We start from the raw sequence: 18161 nt of genomic DNA on the forward strand, positions 1-18161 counted from the left end.
GCAGATCAGATCGAATCTGACCGGAAGCGACCCGGCGGTAGCTGGCATACCCCGCGTTTGGAGGCCCCAGCGAGGAGCTGGCGTCGTGCGGAGCAACACCGGGCCGGCGGCCCATTGCAGGTGCAGCGGTTGACCAGGGCGTGGCTGACCAGCTCGGGCAGGAGGCCCAGTTGACAGTAGACCGGTGCGGGCTGGCTAGGCAATGGCCGGCTGCTGGTGGGTGTGCTCCATGAGCCACGCGCGTGAGAGCTAGAGGAGTCACGTACAGGGATTTGTTTTGAGACAAAAAAGGAACCGGCCAGGGTCACGTGTGTGTACAAGGTGCACGGAGAAGCTAAAAAACAAATAGAGAAAAGGAAAATTGTGCAGTTGCATGGATTTTTTTTTGAGTCGATTTGTTGTGAAGGCTTGGAACACGTGGACAGGTTACGGAGGCGTGCGGACAAGCACGTCATGAGGATCACGCAAACACAGGGCGTCAATCAATGCACGGAGATGTGCAGGTGGTCATGATGCAAGGTGGAGCATGATTGCAGTCGGTTAATTTCGGCTGGGTTGGACTGGACTGTCTGACGGATCGACTGGGATGTCGGTTGGTACAGAAGACGGTAGTGGGATCGGCGACGGCGACATATGAGCGTGGTGCTGATGGTGACCGTTTTCTGGGCGTGGAAACACGCGGCACGGGCCTGAGTGCTTGTGTGATTTCGACAAGACTATGACGCGGGGTTGATTCAAGACGGTGCACACGGAGCTTGAAGTTGACGGGGCGCGAGGGTGGGCTGATCATCTACCATGGAGTCATGTTGAAGGTGGAGCTGGATTGAGGGGCTACGGTGTAAGGATCCAGGGAATCGAAACCTATTCAGCAAGGAGGAAAAGCGAGTGACATGCAGTTTGGACTGGAGCCCAGTGGTCTGATGGAAGCGTGAAACTCGTCATCGGTCGATGATGATCGGTGGTACTCTACAGTAGGGGTTGAGTGGTGTGGGTTCGCGACCCTTGAGACTCGACCAGGACAGCGGAGGCTCGACGCGGTAATAGCGGCGAGGCGTGCGGTATGCACGGGTCATGGAGACGGGCCAGGGCTCTGGTGGTCATACCTGTGGTGAGACAACTGCGAATTTGACTCGGGATGACTACAAGCAACGGTGAAATTCCTTCAAGTTTCAGACAGGCGGTCAAGAAAGGAGCGGTGATGTTGAGTTCAGGTAACTCTTATGTGTGACACCCAATATGTGAGTTGTTCACTTTCACGCAGGTCAGTGATCAGTGTGTGATGACGTTGGACTGATACTCTGAAAGTTGGGAGCGCAAACTAGAGTAATGTGGAACTTAAAGCTCGAGTGTTGACTGTGGTCATGAAAAGAAGGGACTACAAGTTGCAGGTGGAGTCATATGGAGTCTTTGGAGTAGCAGTGGTACTCACAGGATAAGCTCAAGTCTACTGTACATGAAAGTTTGACGCATTGACGAATTCAAGGTGGTGGAGAATATTCGCCAAGGTAGAGTTTGTTAGAATTGTGTCGAATATAGTATATAAGGTAGGTTACAATTGGACTAGGAGTTGTATTGTGTTTATATAGGACGTGGAGTTGTGTCCTAATAGGACACTTGTATCCTAGGCCTCTCATATATAGCAAGGGTAGACACACGACGTAACCTATGCCAACATAATATCACAGACGCGCAAGGGGGAGCCAGCGGTGTGTGTCAGCGCCCGGGTGGCCGGTGCGCGGTATTGTGACGGCGTCACGGGGAGGAGCGCCCATAGTCAAGCCCCGGGATGTAGCCATATCGGTGAATCTCGTTAACAAATCTCGGTGTCGTGTTTGTGTGATTGCTTGGTTTTCGGATGATCGACGGCATGCCTCGAACTTATTCTAACACTTCTTCCAGAAGCACATATTTATTCACACGGGACTACGCATAGCCCATAAAAAGCCATAGCAACACCAAGAACAAAACCTTTCTTCAGAGAAGACATAAACGCCAAGCCAGAAGAAGCAATTAGTAACTAAGCACGTCTCACCCATGCTCTCATATATGCATGTAGTAGACACTACGTGCTGACGAATGCCAGTCAGCAAGGCAGCTTGAACCCCATGTACGCTCCGCCGGTGTACTGCGTCCAGACATCTAGGGCTCCGAAGCAGGTGACGATGACGGTGCTGAGCGCCATGATGGCGGTGACCAGGAACACGATCATCGACACCCGCCCGGACTTCCTGACGACCCGCTCGATCAGGACCACCCCGGCGATCGAGGCGACGAAGCATATCCCCGCGTAGACCGAGGCCTCCCCGATCCCGTCCATGCCCAGCAGGATGAACTGGGCCATCGACATGGACGCGCAGAACAGCACCATGAACGAAGACGTCGCCGCCGCCGTCTACAGATGAAAAGTAGGCACGTCGAACGTGTGATCATCTAATAGCTTACAAATTACACATGCATGCACTGTCGTAGTTTCTGTATACCTGCGGGGGTATCCCAATCTGAAGGAGTACGGGGTTGAGAAGCAGCCCTCCGCCGATGCCGAAGAGGCCGCTCAGAGATCCGGTCACGAAAGCGGCCAGCGGGAGCGCGAGCGCGGGCAAAGTCTCCGTCTTAGTGTGCACAGAAGAATTTGCCTGCATGAGTACATGAATGTCCAGGGCAAGATTCATTCAGTCTCATTTGTTTTACCATTCAATTTCTACCAATCAGAAGTTGAGAACACGACGAATTAATTGGTCTACGTACTACCTTGCCATCTTCGTGGTGATGTGGAGCCTGCTTCTTCCTCTTTGCGTATATGATATAGGCTGTGAAAGCCACGGCGAAGGGCACCTGGGACACGGTGGCGAGCCAGTATGCTACCCCGCAGGGCTTTATGCTGATCACTCCCTGCACAGACAGCATTACATTGATGAAGTCATCGTCTATGCGTTTCATATTATCGATTGGATCATTGGACGCAAACGTCTACCGTCAGAGGTGCGAGCCTCCAGTGACTCTTTCGATCCTGTGCACAATGAATGTGGACAGGCGCAAAGACCCGATTCCAAGCACAGAAAACAGCTTCCCACCCATGGACGTGACCTTTTAACTACTCGTAGTAGTAATAGAGTAGGTTATCTGCCTTAAACTAATGCTTTGTGCTGTCCATTCGCTGGATAACTTAAGTTTAACAGGCGATCCCTGCCTTGGACAAAGATTGACAGGTATATCCATGCTAGCTTTATTTTGATGCCATGGCTAGGTAGCTAGTTGACTTTAAAAAATACTGTGGGAGACAAATGGCTAGTTGAAGCGTAGAATGAACCTAGACGCTGGCTAGACTCTTGATCATTTCCCATTACCGGCCGATCTATGTGAAGTGCGATGTCTATATAAGTAGTACTCATTCCGTCTCAAGTGTCTCAACTTTGTATTAATTTAATACAAAATTGTATTAAGTTTTGAGACATTTATTTTGAAACGAAGGGAGTATATAACACATGATTGTGAACCGGTGTCAAGCAGATAGAAAAGAAAATGACTGAGATGGATGCTGACAATTTTGCTACAAAGCAAGAAAAATAAATGTTAGTACTCTTAATTTAGAACGTTGGTTCTAGTGTTGCCTCGCTGGTGGACAACCTGGTGCTAGCGCCTGCCGACATGGCCGTGTTGGACGAAGGAGAAGCAGGCTGTGTGTGGCGAGTCGTTTTGCCGAAGGCAACCACAATATTTACTCCCTCCGTCCCAAAATTCTTATTTTAGATTTGTCTAAATACGGATGTATCAAGTCACTTTTTAGTATTAGATATATCCATATCAAGACAAATCTAAGACAAAAATTTTGAAACGGAGGGAATACAATTTGTTTCTTACCGGCTGTCAGGGCCTTCCAGCAGTTTTCAGGGTTTTTTTTTTGTTGACCAGCAGTTTTCACTTAAAATGATAAAGTATGAACAATACTTTTTTTCTCCCTTTGTAAACGTACCCCTCCCCCTCCCCCCCCCCCCCCTCCGGAATTACTTGTCAGAGAAATGTATTGGAACCCGAGCTTGAGTAAACCCTTTAAAAAAATCATATAATATGTCAAAGCCTTATAAGTTCATTGGGAAATGTTTTACTAGGTTAAGCTAAAAAATACAAATTCTTGACATTCATTTTTTACAATCCTCATATTTGTTTTTTTCCGCAAGCATCATAGAAACACATATTATGTGTAAATTTATAGATACATAGATCACTTATATAGGTACGATTTATCAATTTGTTTCAGTATTTACCATTCAAAAGCAGGCTGTGTGTGGCGAGTCGTTTTGCCACAACATTTGCAATTTGTTTGTTACCGGCTGTCAGGGCCTTCCAGCAGTTTTCAGTTTTTCTTTTTTGAGATGACCAGCAGTTTTTCAGTTAAAATGATAAAGTGATAAACAATAAAAAAAATCTCCCTTTTTAAAACGTACCCCCTCGGTCCATTTCTCTGACAAGTAATTTCGGACGGAGAGAGTATTCATCTGAGTGGGCTGTTTTGGAACCCGGGCTCGAGTAAACCCCTTAAAAAAATCAAAATTCATATTTAAATATGTCAAAGCCTTCTGGGAAAAAAGACATATATGTATAGATGTATTCTACGTGTGAGTATAAGTTCATCGGGAAATGTTTTACCAGGTTTAGCTAAAAAATATATAAATTCTTGACATTCATTTTTTAAAATCATTGTATTTGTCTTTTTTGCAAGCATTACAGAAACACATATTACGTGTAAATTTATAGATACATAGATCACTTATATAGGTACATGTCAATTTGTTTTAGTATTTTTTGACATTTCAAACCTTTTTTTTTAATTTTTTGTTAAATGGGCTCGCTGGAGCCTGGGATTCAAAATCATTTTCCTTATTTTATTCAGACTATTGTATTTGGTACCGTTTGTCAAAACTGGTTTTTGTGTGCATCATATGATGCAAAGAGCTACTGGGAAGGGATAGATAGGGCTAGTGGAAGGGAAACAACACTACCCCATCTTTCCTAAAACATAAGCCCCTCACAATTGAGTCTAGCTTTGATCGTGAAGTTATTAACTAAGGTTCGTCTGTAAACAAACGTAAGACGTTTTAAACCTAAAACATCTTACATTTGTTTACAGAGGGAGTAAACTCTAAGTTATATATGTCACAAAAAGTACAGTGTTGGATTTGAATTCGAAAGAAGTTCCACGTGACATAAGTTTTGTGACACTTTGTTAGTCAAATTAGTGGCCGGAGTTAGGTTTAACTTTGAGGGCCTTACATTTTAGGATGAGTATATTTCTAAAAAAGAATATATATACCGCCCGATGGTCGCAAGGGTGGTTCGTGCTCCCTACCTCTCAACGGCCATATAAAGAAATGCGGCTTTGCTATTTCTCAGTCAATTGACAAATAATTAATTATTTATATGTCACCTTGTGAATCTTATGATCCGGTTTCGGGATTATTGCAAGTGCAAAAGGATGGGAATTTTGATCCAACAACTATCAAAACAACTGTTTATAAGTCAACTTGAGTCATAGTCACCACATGAAAAATACTAGAACATTTTCATTCAAAATTGCCCCGGTGAGTGAGCGACAAGCTTTTTGGGACGGAGAGAGAGAGTATATTCACGGAAGTAGCCATATTTTGCTCAGCTGCTGCATGTTTTAGAGAGGACGGACGTGCTAGTGCTACAAAGGCCGGGAAAGCACAGAAAACGAACCTAACCCTCCAAGCGACATGGCAGTGACATTTCGCCAAAGCAGAAAAGGAGAAGAAGGGGCTAGCCACTCCTTTCCGGTGCATCAAAAAAAGAGGAGCATAGTGCCAAGCAAAGAATGACAGGCGATCCCCTATCCCCTAGACGTGATTACGAACGCGCACTGCCGTTGCCGTTGCTTTTGGCTTGGCTTCTCGTCTACGTACTGCCGTTGCCGACCTGGCCTATCGACCTATCCGTTTCCCTTCTCGTGCTTGCACTGTGCCTGTGCGCCCCTATCCTATATGCGCACTGGCGCGGACGCCTTCCTATGGTCTATGGAGCGGGTCCATGGCCTGCACTGCTGCAACGGCAGCTCCAACGGCCTACGCGAGGGAAGCGGAGGAGAGAGCACGCAGGCCATACCTTCCCGTGCTTATCTCCGATGAAGACGTGGAGCAGGAAGAAGCACAGCCACACCACCAGGAGCACCGCCACGTCCTTCCACGGGAACCCGGAGCCGCCATTGCGAGCTGCCTGGCCTCCGTCGTCCTGGACGGGCTGCGGGAGGCCGCCGAGCAGCAGGGGCTCCTTGTGGTCGTGACGCGCGGCGGCGGGGGCGCCGGCGCTCTCGGACCGCCAGATCTTGGCCCCGGCGCGGCACGTCTTGGCGGTGCAGAAGGCGAGGAAGAGCGAGAAGAGCGCGGTGATGAGCCACTCCGGGAACATGACGTTGCACACCACCCCGATGCTGACGCCCAGGAGCAGGCACGGCTGGAACAGCAGCGCGATGTCGTAGTCGATCAGCGCCGGCCGCCCCCGCGCGCGCCAGAGGTTGTAGAGCACGTTCGACGCGGCGCCGCCGGTGACCATAAAGGAGGAGTAGGTGGTGGCGCGCTTCAGGGTCAGCCCCGCCACCAGGTTCAGGATGGGCAGGAACAGCGACCCGCCGCCGACGCCGCCGGCGCTCGACACGGACGCGGCCAGGAACGCCAGGACCCACGCCAGGACGGTGTGCCGGCGCACGCCGCCGGCGTGGTGCGAGGACGGGTCGGACAGGTAGTGCTCCCGCCATTGCGAGAGCCGGGCCAGGAGGTGGTGGCCGGGGCGTGACGAGGTGGAATTGGACGCCGCGGCGGCGGAGAGGAAGCAGACGGAGGTGGCGGCGACGAGGAGAGGGATGACTCGAGTAGTCCACGACATGTTTTGTCTCGCTCGCTCTGCTTGTTGCAGGATGTTTTTGGCGGCTCTGTGTGGGAGGTGAGAGGCGAGATGCTCGTGCCTTGCGGCTGCAGGTTTTATATGCGGGTCGTCTGGGTGTGCGTGACACGAAAAGACTGGGTTATGAAAAGGATTTGAATCGTTACAAATGCAGAAAATTAGCTTCAGATCTAAAGAAAAAAGAAGAAGATGGTATGCCACTTCAAAACGTCCCCTTTTTTCGAATGTCAAAATGTCCCAATTGCAAATGTCCACTCAGTTACATGGAAGTGCATATAACACTAATATGTTCCTGCAAATAAAAATAGTGTATAACAATGGTAGCACTGCAATGTTCCCCGCAGAATTTTAAAAAATAATGACACTTCAATGTGATATAGTACTAGTATTATCTTACCTGGCCCAATTCTAAAGTTCTTTCTTTGTCCGGACTCTGTGAAGATACCAAAACGCTCGTTCTCTTCCTCGTTTTATAGGTTTCTTTGAGACCAGAAGACCATATCCGTACAACTAGATGGCTTGGAGTTGTAAATGACACTGAATAATTGTTTCTCAGTACAACCTTCATCGACCAAGGTTGTCAACGCTTGAAACCCTTTTTTTTCGCTTTGTGGATGAGAACAACTACTACGCAAGTGCGTGTGCAGAATCTGAAAGGGAATGTATACCCAGCGAGCAGAAAAAAGCTAATGGAGAAAAGGAGATAATATTATCTGATCAAAAGGTTCCAAGAAACCAGAAATTGCTAAATGGAGGTCAGATTCTGTGGAGACCGAAATAAATCAAGAATCAACTTTTCAAGTTTCAAAAATTCTGATTTTTTATACATGTACACAGAATCTTTTGAAACTTAAAAGGTTAACCTTCAATTTTTGCAAAAATTAAGGTTCCATTGAGCCAAAAATCCTCACTCCCAAGAATATGAACTCTTTCGGCCTAGAAAAGGCAATATTTCCTTATCTATCTTGTGAATATTTTCTGAAAACAATATTATGCAAAATAATAATTTACTAGCAACTTAGACTTCGTCAGGAAATAATCGTTCCTTGTTTGACTTGGCGAGTATCGACAGCACAACATAATTAAGCGGTGGTATTGGTCCAGTTGCAACACAGTTTACCAGAACTGACAGGAAATCTCTAGTAGCTGCCACCAGTATGGACACATATGCACATAAATATTCACAAATTAAGGGCTATTATTGAAAATGGAATGAACAATCTCGTTATGTACAAGTTCTTGTAAGATAGAAACCCCAACTTCACATCACTAGGGCTCCCATACACGCAGGGCCATAATTCGACCTCCCTTTCATCCTTTCCTTGGTAAACTTATCATGAATGCTTATAAATAGTGGAGTACTACAGAAGAGAGGCCAAGAACTCCAGATGGAGAAATGAAAGAATTAACAGTTACACACGCACGGGAAAGACTTCAGCGATTCAAGGAGCTCCTCCTCCAGGACCATCACCAGTGATCATCTGCAAGGCATGCCAACAACCTATGACCATTACTTCCAAACGAAATGGTTCAGGCAATTTTAGCACCGTAAAACGACACCAGCAACATACAATATATGTTGAGCACCCCTTTTTATTTTTGGAGATGGAGCACCACATATTATTAGTAGTGCAGAAGAAACGCCATGGAATATGTGCTAAGAATTGAGAAGATCCAAAACATCATCCAAGCTCAATTCTTCAGATGCAATGCAACAGACTACCTCAGAAGTTCAAACAACTTAATATGTATGCCTGTGCTTAGAAAAAGTGTTGTGGTGCTTACCTTAGATATCGTCACTGACATAAGTCCGGGAGTAGCTCGCTATCTTCACAATCGTCTTTGCTATTTACAACTCCGAGCTGGGCCTCCGTGTTCAGGCTCTCAGTGTTATTTACAAGCTCGGCTTGGTGGTTAACGTTCAAGTTCTTATTTACAGCAGCAGCAGCAGCACTATCTTCTACTAAATATTGGCCAACACTGTTATCATCAGAACTATTCGGGACTTCAGACATGCAATCCAAAGAACTGCAACTGCTTCTGGAAGAGAGTCTACCATCTGCTGAAAATCCAGACTTATGTCGCTGCAGCAACCCACTTCTGTTACTATCAGGTGTGTTCACCCTAAAGGGAAAAAAGAAGGGAATTAGAAATTAGCACAATGATCAAAATAGAATAACATCAACACACCATCATCATTATACAAGGAAGATTTATCAGACTTTATCAACCTGATGGATGTACTACATGACTAACTTAACACAATCACTAACATAAGGCACCAAGCACAAATGCAAGCTTAGAGCAAACCTTGTCTGTTGAAACCTAGATGTGTGAAGTGAGTCAAAGACCGGTATGAGATTCTTTGACCTTGATTCCACATTATAAGTCTGGACTTTTTCAATTTCGATTTCCCCTGAAATGTTATCAGTGGCATATGCTTCTAAGGTGTCGCTCCCTATTACTTGAAAGTGCACCTGGGCCACCAGTTAACACACAGGTGTTATGAATGCAGAAACATAGAAAACAGAAAAGACAAATGTGGTACTGAACGAAAACAGGTAAAAAGAAGTACCCCGGATCTTGACCAGACTGGAATTTGCACAACATGTGTCTGCAGTTCACTCTCAGAAATATAATAATTATGATTTTCATCAGCGCTAAGCTTCAGCCTTTCAGTAGCAGCACCATTGGACGGATAGATACTAGTTCCTTTCCTGACAACTTTCTGGAAAATTTTATTATTTTCACCACTGTCAAAATCATTATATAAATTACTCTCAGCAGTATCTCTTCTATTTCTCTTTTGACAAACATCCCACTTCTGAAGAGGTTCAATAACAAATCTTGTGTCAGTTTCTCTTTGAGATCCATAAGAAGTGGCATCTGAAGGATAATCAATTCCAGAATCTGGTTCAGCTGAGTGATGGAGAACATACTGTATGATACTCCCAGATGGAGAAAAAACTAGTAAATAATACTTCATACAAAGCAAACTGTCATCTGAATTAACACCACCCTTGCAGTTGTGAAATGTTGAAGCGATAGCACCAGAAATTGGACTGGAAACACCTGTTGCAAATGCTGCAGCACCATGGACAGCACCCTTCAACAAGTTACTCCCATTTCTTATTCTACTAACAACAGATAATGCGACAGGGGGGCCAGATAGAGAAAGCATCTTCTGACTAAGGCTCATAGAGGGGCTTGCGTTCTGAGACCAATGAGTGGCATGCTTAACTGATGAATCCACAACATAATTATTTTCTGCAAGGTTGTTATCACTATAGCGAAAGCTTGTGGATCCACTATATGGAGATATTGCAAAGAAATGACTTGTTCCCCTCGACGAGCTAATCAGTATCCATTCACTGTCGTCGCTAAAGCTGATATCTTTTATGACCTATCATAAAGGTCATATTGTTATAAGTCATCAAATATAAAGGAAATGATTAAGTAATACGAATGCATTTAGCCAGAAAATGAAATATGAATGCCAGCTTACCGCATTGGTGATGCCTCTTTGCAATTTAAACAAATGAACATAGGTACCATTTGGACCATCTTCTGATGCACTCCCATCCACAGAAGGCATAATGCGAAAAACATTGATGTTTCGGCCATGAATAGAAGCTGTCACCAGCAAAGTTCCACTGGGATCAAAACAGAGTGCTGAAATGGGACTTGTATGTGCCCTGAACTGAACTATCATTGCTTTAGATACAATATCTCGAACAATGACCTGCCATTGAAAGGGAACAGCATCTATGTCACATTTCATGAAGTACATAAGACAAACATAGCTGATAGCACATATAATTGTAGAAAGACACATGTTTGAAGATAATCACAATTTAGTAATTCAACTTAATTGAAGAGGGCAAAGTTTTGTCATCCAACGCCCATCCATCTACTCCCTCCGTTCCGAATTACTTGTCTTAGATTTGTCTAGATACGGAGGTATCTAGCACTAAAATGAGTCTAGATACATCCGTATCTAGACAAATCCAAGACAAGTAATTCGGAACGGAGGGAGTACTATCTTTGATTCCCATGCCGACCAAAGGAAGGAGGGATTTACTTCCCACCCGTCCTACTAAACTTACTTTATTTAGGTTATAGTTCGAGAAAAAACGACACATCGCTACAAGGAAACAGAACTTTTCATTATCTTCTGAACAAAGCAAACTAACAAAATCTTTTCGGGGGGTTAGAATGGAGACAGCCATTCTATTATGTTGTCTCTATAGTTTTGCACATCTACACAGGGTTGAATGGAGCAGATGATACTCGTGAAATTACCAACCACATTGTCAGGTTGTTACCCACAGTCACATCGGTTATTAGGTCCCTAACGGTCTTAAAATTCGTCGTTGTATGTATGATTCGCATGTGGAGACAACATAATAGAGTATCCCATATGCCATAACCAATTGGTTTACCACCTTTGGGATAAGAGAGTCCATGAAGAACATATGCGGTGTGATAAATAACGTACCGTTCCAGCATATTCACTGTCAATAGTATGCCCATTTGTTACTCCATTTGCTTTGAAGCCAGCATTCCCTTGCTTTATATTACCATTACCATTTGGAATCATGTCTGAATAATACCTGGACAGCTTCTTATAGCCAACATCACCAAGCGTCACAATGCCAGCAGCCAATTGCTTGCTTGATTCTTTTGCATAGTATGCAACCACACTGCCATTTGAACCAGGAGGCGGAACTATGGGAGACAGGCTAAGAAGCTGAGGGCTAACACGGCCTGTATTTGGAACTGGAACTGGACTCCCAGAATACGCAATCCATCTTGGACCTAACCCAAGTGGGCCATAACCAGAAATCGGTGAAACTATAGGGCTGGTAAGAAGTGTATAGTCCAGCTCCAATGTCGCAGCATCAAAACAATGGATCTGCAAAAGGTTTGTTCCATTAAGATCATCCATGATCCAAATACCGATTTAGAACCAGGAAGTATGCATACCTGAGTAGCCTGAGAAACAGCTACAACTCTAGGACTGCACCTTATGGAATAAACAGCTGATCTGAACTTCATTGAATGAACATAACCATGGTCCTTCAGCGAATAAAAGCGAACGATGGTAGGCAGTTTTTCACTGCCACTATTATGGTAAGTGCCATTAGTTCCATTGAAGCCAGGGCCATTGGCATCATGGCCGTTTGCACTTCCTGTGCTAGTTCCACCACCAGCAAGAGCCAGCAATGGCCGTGCATCTACAAATCTGTCTTCACCTCTCTTAGAGGCAATTGGTTTCTTCAGCAGTTGTATGAAAGAAACAGCACCATCATGTCTTGATTCTATCTGTCTTACATCATCAGCTTGTTCAACATCCCACACTTGGAAGCCAGATCTGTACGCTAGCAGCAAAACCTGTCGCAGCACGTCACCCCCACATTCAAGTTTATCAAACCCAGCCCATTGTACCTGTAAATCACATGAGAGGACATGTATTAGCACATTTTCACAGTGAGATATTATTACTTATGAGGATTATAAGAATCAAATCATATATTCAAGAAGATTACAAGCCTATACACTTTGCATGGAAATGCTAAGTGTCTAAGATACTGACTATAACACAATGATACTTGTCAGTATGAACCACTAATCATCAGTTTCAAGATCAGGAACAACTTTTTTCTTGACATAAAGTATATTTTAATACATAGTACGGTGATATTCAAGGTTAATGACACAGCAAAATTTCCGATTTAGCCCTTTTTACAAGAAAAAATGTCGTGTTACAATGTCAAAAGGTTAAGAAATAAGAATACAACTCACACTCCCATATCCGTTAGTAGATTCAGTGTGCATAATGAATGTATCACTACAACTTTACACGGACAAGGAATGATGTAGAATATGCATTGTCATAGTGTCCTGACCTGGCCCAACAGGAACATTTCGGATCCAGATAATTGCAACCAGAACTCAAAGCTAGCTTGTATATTCATGAATCATGATAACTCTTACGATTCCACATCTGCGGCTTGTCTACTCATCAGACACTTTGCATTTCTGCTAGATATTAGCTACTACAATAACATGCCAAAAGAGCAGTACACGATGCAAACATCAGCAGTTGGGTATATGGTGTTCAGCATAAATGCGTCGACACTAACAATAAATAGTAAAATTGCCACATACGGTTGTGCAGCTCTGGTGAGGAACAAAATTGGCAGTTCCTTCCGGCCACAATTATTTTTTTGCTGGGTTTGCATCGGTTACCCTTATTAATGCACACGTGGGACAACTAAAATCGTGCATACTAGTGTCCAATTATTAGCAATCTAACCAACACTTGCTATGCTTGAGGAGCGACCAGCGGAAAATTTCGAAAGGAAAAAGAGGATCGAAAGAGGGAGGGGGCGGAACCTGGTCGCGGCCCGCATCGTCGTCGTGGCTGGCGATCGAGTTGACCAGCGAGGCGCCGGCGGAGCGCAGCGTGGAGGCGGCCGTGGAGGCCCCCGAGGAGACGATGCGCATGTAGCTGGAGAGCGAGCGCGCAGAGAAGAGCCCCCCGCCGCCGGTGCCGCGAGGAGCCTGCGCGCCGTTCCGCATCAAGCCAAGCCTAGCCCAGCCAGGGACCCGTGCACGCTACCGCCACCGGGCACCGCCGCTCCTCCTCCTCCTCAGATGCGAAACGGAGCCTTGGCCCGCAAGCTAAACCAAACCTAGACGGAACGCGCTTGCTTGGCTTGACCTGGGCGGCGGTGCTGCGGCGATCGAATCGGCGGCTGAGGTCCCCCCGGGCTGTTTCTCTTGTGGCTCGGAGGAGGCTCTTGCAAGAAACAGCCCACCAACCGTATCCTTAGGTGAGCGACATGGCCGCGCGCGGGCGAGCTCGGAGGTGGGGGGAATCGGCACGGGCGGGAGGGGCGAGAGCCTGGATGGGGCGGCGAGGACTGGTGGTGGGGAGGCCGGCGAACTGGTGGTGGTCGGGCGAGCAATTCGATCGGAGAAAGCGAGGGTTTGCGGGTTTGAGCCCTGTTCTTTCTTTTTTCCTTTGGCCGTGTGGGAACGGGGAGGGGAAGGGGACGGAGACGGACGGGGCCCCGGAGATGGGATCGATATCGATTAGGTGAAAAAATATAGAATTGGATTGGAGGAGTATTGAAAAATCAAATCGGTTGCTGCCTTGCTTCCGCTGAGTTTTCGAATCGGATCGGAAAATAATAATGATGCGAAGCCAAGCCGGTTGGCGTTCCCTAGTTTTGCTTGGCTTCGTGTGGAGTTTTGATGCGGCAAGAAAGCGGAAGACGAGGCGGCCAAGGAAGGGAAGGGAGGGAGCCGAGGTTAAGGAGTAGTAACGGGGATCGGTTATCTCGCCTACCCGACTACGTTCGCGTCGTTGCCTCGCCGGCTACGTTTCCCTGCTCTCTCTCTCTCGTGTCGTGTGGTCCTCTCCTTCGCGTCCGACGGATCTGCCTGGCACGGTCGGGTTCGGTGAGTCGATTCACCGTGCTAGGTGGGCTCATTGGCCCGGTCTGTCATGAGTATGCATCTTTTTAATAGTTTGATTGAAATGCTTACTACGTGTGTCATGTGGTGGGGGGAGTATGCATCTGGATCGTTGATGCCATGCGTTTGCCGCCCGATTTATTTGACAATAGAACGATACTAAAACGTTCTATAAATACTTGATGACTAAAAGAAGTATGAAGATAGTGTTATTATTATCGGTGCCACAATTTGTCATCGCATCCGCTTATTATTTAGACGTGGCCAGGCGTCAGGCAAAAAACATACCACACCTTCTCTCTACATCTCCTCATGCACCTCACCCACCATGGCATCCGGCTCCAAGGCCCTGTGGGACAGGCTCTCCGGAGCTAGCGCCACTGCCACCGCCACCGCCACCACCATCGCCACGATGTCCTCGCCAATCCACGTTGGCAACGCCATCTCCCGATAGATCCACTGCGAGCGATGGCGGCAACGCGTCCGGCAGGCGGAGAAAGAAGCCATGCTCATGGAGATTGACGCGGTGGAGGAGGAACTTGACTCGGGCACGGATGAAGACGTCGCCAACTTCGTTGTCGCCGCCGATAGCGAGGAATGGTAGACCATGGGAGGCCGCCGCCGCTTTGATCCCATGAAGGCCACTGCCACCGTCTTGCCGGCCTAAAGCCGGTGAGTTGCGTGCTTCGTGGGGGCGTAGGTCACGATCGTCTTTCCCCACCCCAAAAAACCAACCTTGGTACGTGCTTCACGAAAGCGGAGGTTATTGTCGGTGTCAAAACCGGCTGATCTCGGGTAGGGGGTCCCAAACTGTGCGTCTGAGGATCGAAGGTAACAGGAGGCAGGGGACACGATGTTTACCCAGGTTCGGGCCCTCTTAATGGAGGTAATACCCTACTTCCTGCTTGATTGACTTTGATGAGTATAGGGGTTACAAGAGTTGATCTGCCTCGAGATCGTAATGGCTAAACCCTAGATGTCTAACCTGTATGATTGTGATCGCCTCTACGGACTAACCCCTCCCATTTATACAGACACCGGAGGAGCCTAGGGTTATACAGAGTTGGTTTACAGAGAAAGGAATCTTCATATCCGAATGCCAAGCTTGTCATCCACGCAAAGGAGAGTCCCATCCGGACACGGGGGAAGCCTTCTATCTTGTATATTCACAACCCGCCAGTCTGGCCCACGTCACATAGCCCGGACGCCCAGGGACCCCTAATCCAGGACTCCCTCAGTTACTCTTCCCGTTCCATTGAAGCATATTCCTTCGGGGCTCACGGCGGTCCTATGAGCTTGTTGTCGGGCATGGGGAAAATAAGTCATGGGAATGAGGTTCCTCGGCGGCCGGCGATAGACTAGGTTAGAATAGCCTAGCATTGCCTGCTACAGTTTAGTTGAAATATGACAAAATATAAATGTTTTCGTCTGTTTTAGATGAAAATCATCCGGTTTGTATGTAATTTGTTCAGTTTGTTGAAATCCGGTTTGAAATATATGCTACTACGATTGGATGGTTGGCTTCTTCATCAATGTCTATGGACTGGTCCCCCGGTTCGTGGACAAATACGATGTCCGGTTTGAAAGTCAGTGTGGAGATGCCCCAATAACGCAGAGACACAAAAAGAGGCATCTTGTGCCACATAGCAATGTCAACATGAACACGATTAAGAAAAGATATGTTCACATATGTGCCCATAGTATAAAGCCATGAACAAAGAAAGAAAGTAGAGTTATGTGAAAGAGATGATTACCCCAAGCTTGTGCAATAAAAAAGAAAGCAACATTTTATTTGGATTTTTTGACATTCAACGATAACAAAACACAAGGAAATGATAATGTAGCGGCAACATTCACCGGTTTGCCAACATCAGATTTAAGAGCATATACAGTTGGTTTTGGAAAATCCGCCTTGTTCGAGGAGGACACGTGGCGAGGCAACAGGCGCGGTACGATCGGCGCAATGCTGCTCGCTGCTCCACGTTCGCCAAGTCCGACGGGGCATCGGAATGGGTCTGCAATGAACCTAGCCGCCACGTGGGCCCTCAACCGCCCCGTCACCACCGCGAAGACGTACGCTCAACACCGATGCCGCCTTGATGGCAAGGAGTGGTCGCTTAGATGCGAAGAGTGACTATATAGGGCGACTGATTATGCGCGAGGTGACCCCAATACCTCATGCCGCTTTTACGGGGACGCGCGTGTGTTGGGGAACGCGGTATTTCAAAATTTTCACCTACGAGCACGCAAGATCTATCTAGGAGATGCATAGAAACGAGCGAGGAGAGTGTGTCCACGTACCCTCGTAGACCGAAAGTGGAAGAGTTTAGTAACGCGGTTGATGTAGTCGAACATCTTCATGATCCAACCGATCCTAGCACCGAACGTACGGCACCTCCGTGTTCAGCACACGTTCATCACGATGACGTCCCTCAAGCTCGTGAGCCAGTTGAGGATGAAGGAGAGTTCCGTTAGCACGACGATGTGACGACGGTGATGATGAAGTTACCGGCGCAGGGCTTCGCCTAAGCACTACGATGATATGACCGAGGTGGTAAACTATGGAGGGGGGCACCGCACACGGCTAAGACAATTGATCTTGTGTGTTCTAGGGTGCCCCTTGGCTACGTATATAGAGGAGAGGGGGAGGCCGGCTGGCCCCTGTAGGGCGTGCCAGAGAGAGGAGTCCTACTAGGACTCCAAGTCCTAGTAGGATTCCACTTGGTGGAAGGGGGAAGAAGGAAGGGAGAGGGAGAGGGGAAGGAAAGGGGGGCACCGCCCCCTTTCCCTAGTCCAATTCAGACTGCCAAGGGGGGCGGCCAGCCCTTTGCGACCCTTCACTCTCTCCACTAAGGCCCATGAAGGCCGATACATCTCCGTCGTATCTACTTTTCCAAACACTTTTGCCCTTGTTTTGGACTCTAACTTGTATGATTTGAATGGAACTAACCCGGACTGACGCTGTTTTCAGCAGAATTGCCATGATGTTGTTTTATGTGCAGAAAACAAAAGTTCTCAAAATGACCTAAAACTCCACGGAATATCTTACAATAAATAATAAAAAATCCTCACCAAAGATGAAGACCAGGGGGGCCACACCCTTTCCACGAGGGTGGGGGCGCCCCCCTAGGGCGCGCCCCCCTACCTCGTGGGTCCCCTGGAGACCTCCCGACTCTAACTCCAACTCTATATATCTGCTTTCGGGGAGAAAAAAATAAGAGAGAAGATTTCATCGCGTTTTACGATACAGAGCCGCCGCCAAGCCCTAAAACCTCTCGGGAGGGCTGATCTGGAGTCCGTTCGGGGCTCCGGAGAGGGGAATCTGTCGCCATCGTCATCATCAACCATCCTCCATCACCAATTTCATGATGCTCACTGTCGGTGTCAAAACCGGCAGATCTCGGGTAGGGGGTCCCGAACTGTGCGTCTAGGCCGGATGGTAACAGGAGGCAGGGGACACGATGTTTTACCCAGGTTCGGGCCCTCTTGATGGAGGTAAAACCCTACGTCCTGCTTGATTGATATTGATAATATGGGTAGTACAAGAGTAGATCTACCACGGGATCAGAGAGGCTAAACCCTAGAAGCTAGCCTATGGTATGATTGTATTTTGTGGTTGTTGTGCTACGGACTAAAACCCTTCGGTTTATATAGACACCGGAGAGGGTTAGGGTTACACAAGGTTGGTTACAAAGGAGGAGATATCCATATCCGTATTGCCTAGCTTGCCTTCCACGCCAAGTAGAGTCCCATCCGGACACGAG

General features: G+C 47.0%; 2 protein-coding genes across 3 annotated transcripts; both read right to left on the reverse strand.

Moving 5' to 3' along the window:
- Positions 1-1878: 1878 nt before the first annotated feature.
- Positions 1879-7064, reverse strand: LOC125545016 (sulfite exporter TauE/SafE family protein 5-like). The gene is made up of 4 exons (XM_048708850.1): positions 6118-7064; positions 2749-2889; positions 2481-2633; positions 1879-2392 (listed from the first exon to the last, which is right to left on the reverse strand). Exons 1-4 carry the CDS (start codon positions 6892-6894, stop codon positions 2084-2086), a joined length of 1380 nt encoding a protein of 459 aa, XP_048564807.1. The 5' UTR covers positions 6895-7064; the 3' UTR covers positions 1879-2083.
- Positions 7065-8090: 1026 nt separating this feature from the next.
- On the reverse strand, positions 8091-14149 carry LOC125545015 (autophagy-related protein 18f-like). 2 transcript variants are annotated; one of them, XM_048708849.1, is made up of 8 exons: positions 13312-14149; positions 11899-12360; positions 11411-11827; positions 10418-10654; positions 9488-10315; positions 9223-9389; positions 8698-9036; positions 8091-8413 (listed from the first exon to the last, which is right to left on the reverse strand). In XM_048708849.1, the coding sequence occupies exons 1-7, from the start codon at positions 13495-13497 to the stop codon at positions 8709-8711; spliced, it is 2625 nt and encodes an 874-aa protein (XP_048564806.1). In that variant the 5' UTR covers positions 13498-14149; the 3' UTR covers positions 8091-8413; positions 8698-8708. The 2 variants fall into 2 exon arrangements, with proteins under 2 accessions (XP_048564806.1, XP_048564805.1); XM_048708848.1 differs by having other exon boundaries at positions 8091-8393; positions 13312-14144.
- Positions 14150-18161: the final 4012 nt, after the last annotated feature.

This window comes from Triticum urartu, chromosome 3 (assembly GCF_003073215.2).
Source record: "Triticum urartu cultivar G1812 chromosome 3, Tu2.1, whole genome shotgun sequence".
Classification (NCBI taxonomy): Eukaryota; Viridiplantae; Streptophyta; class Magnoliopsida; order Poales; family Poaceae; genus Triticum; species Triticum urartu.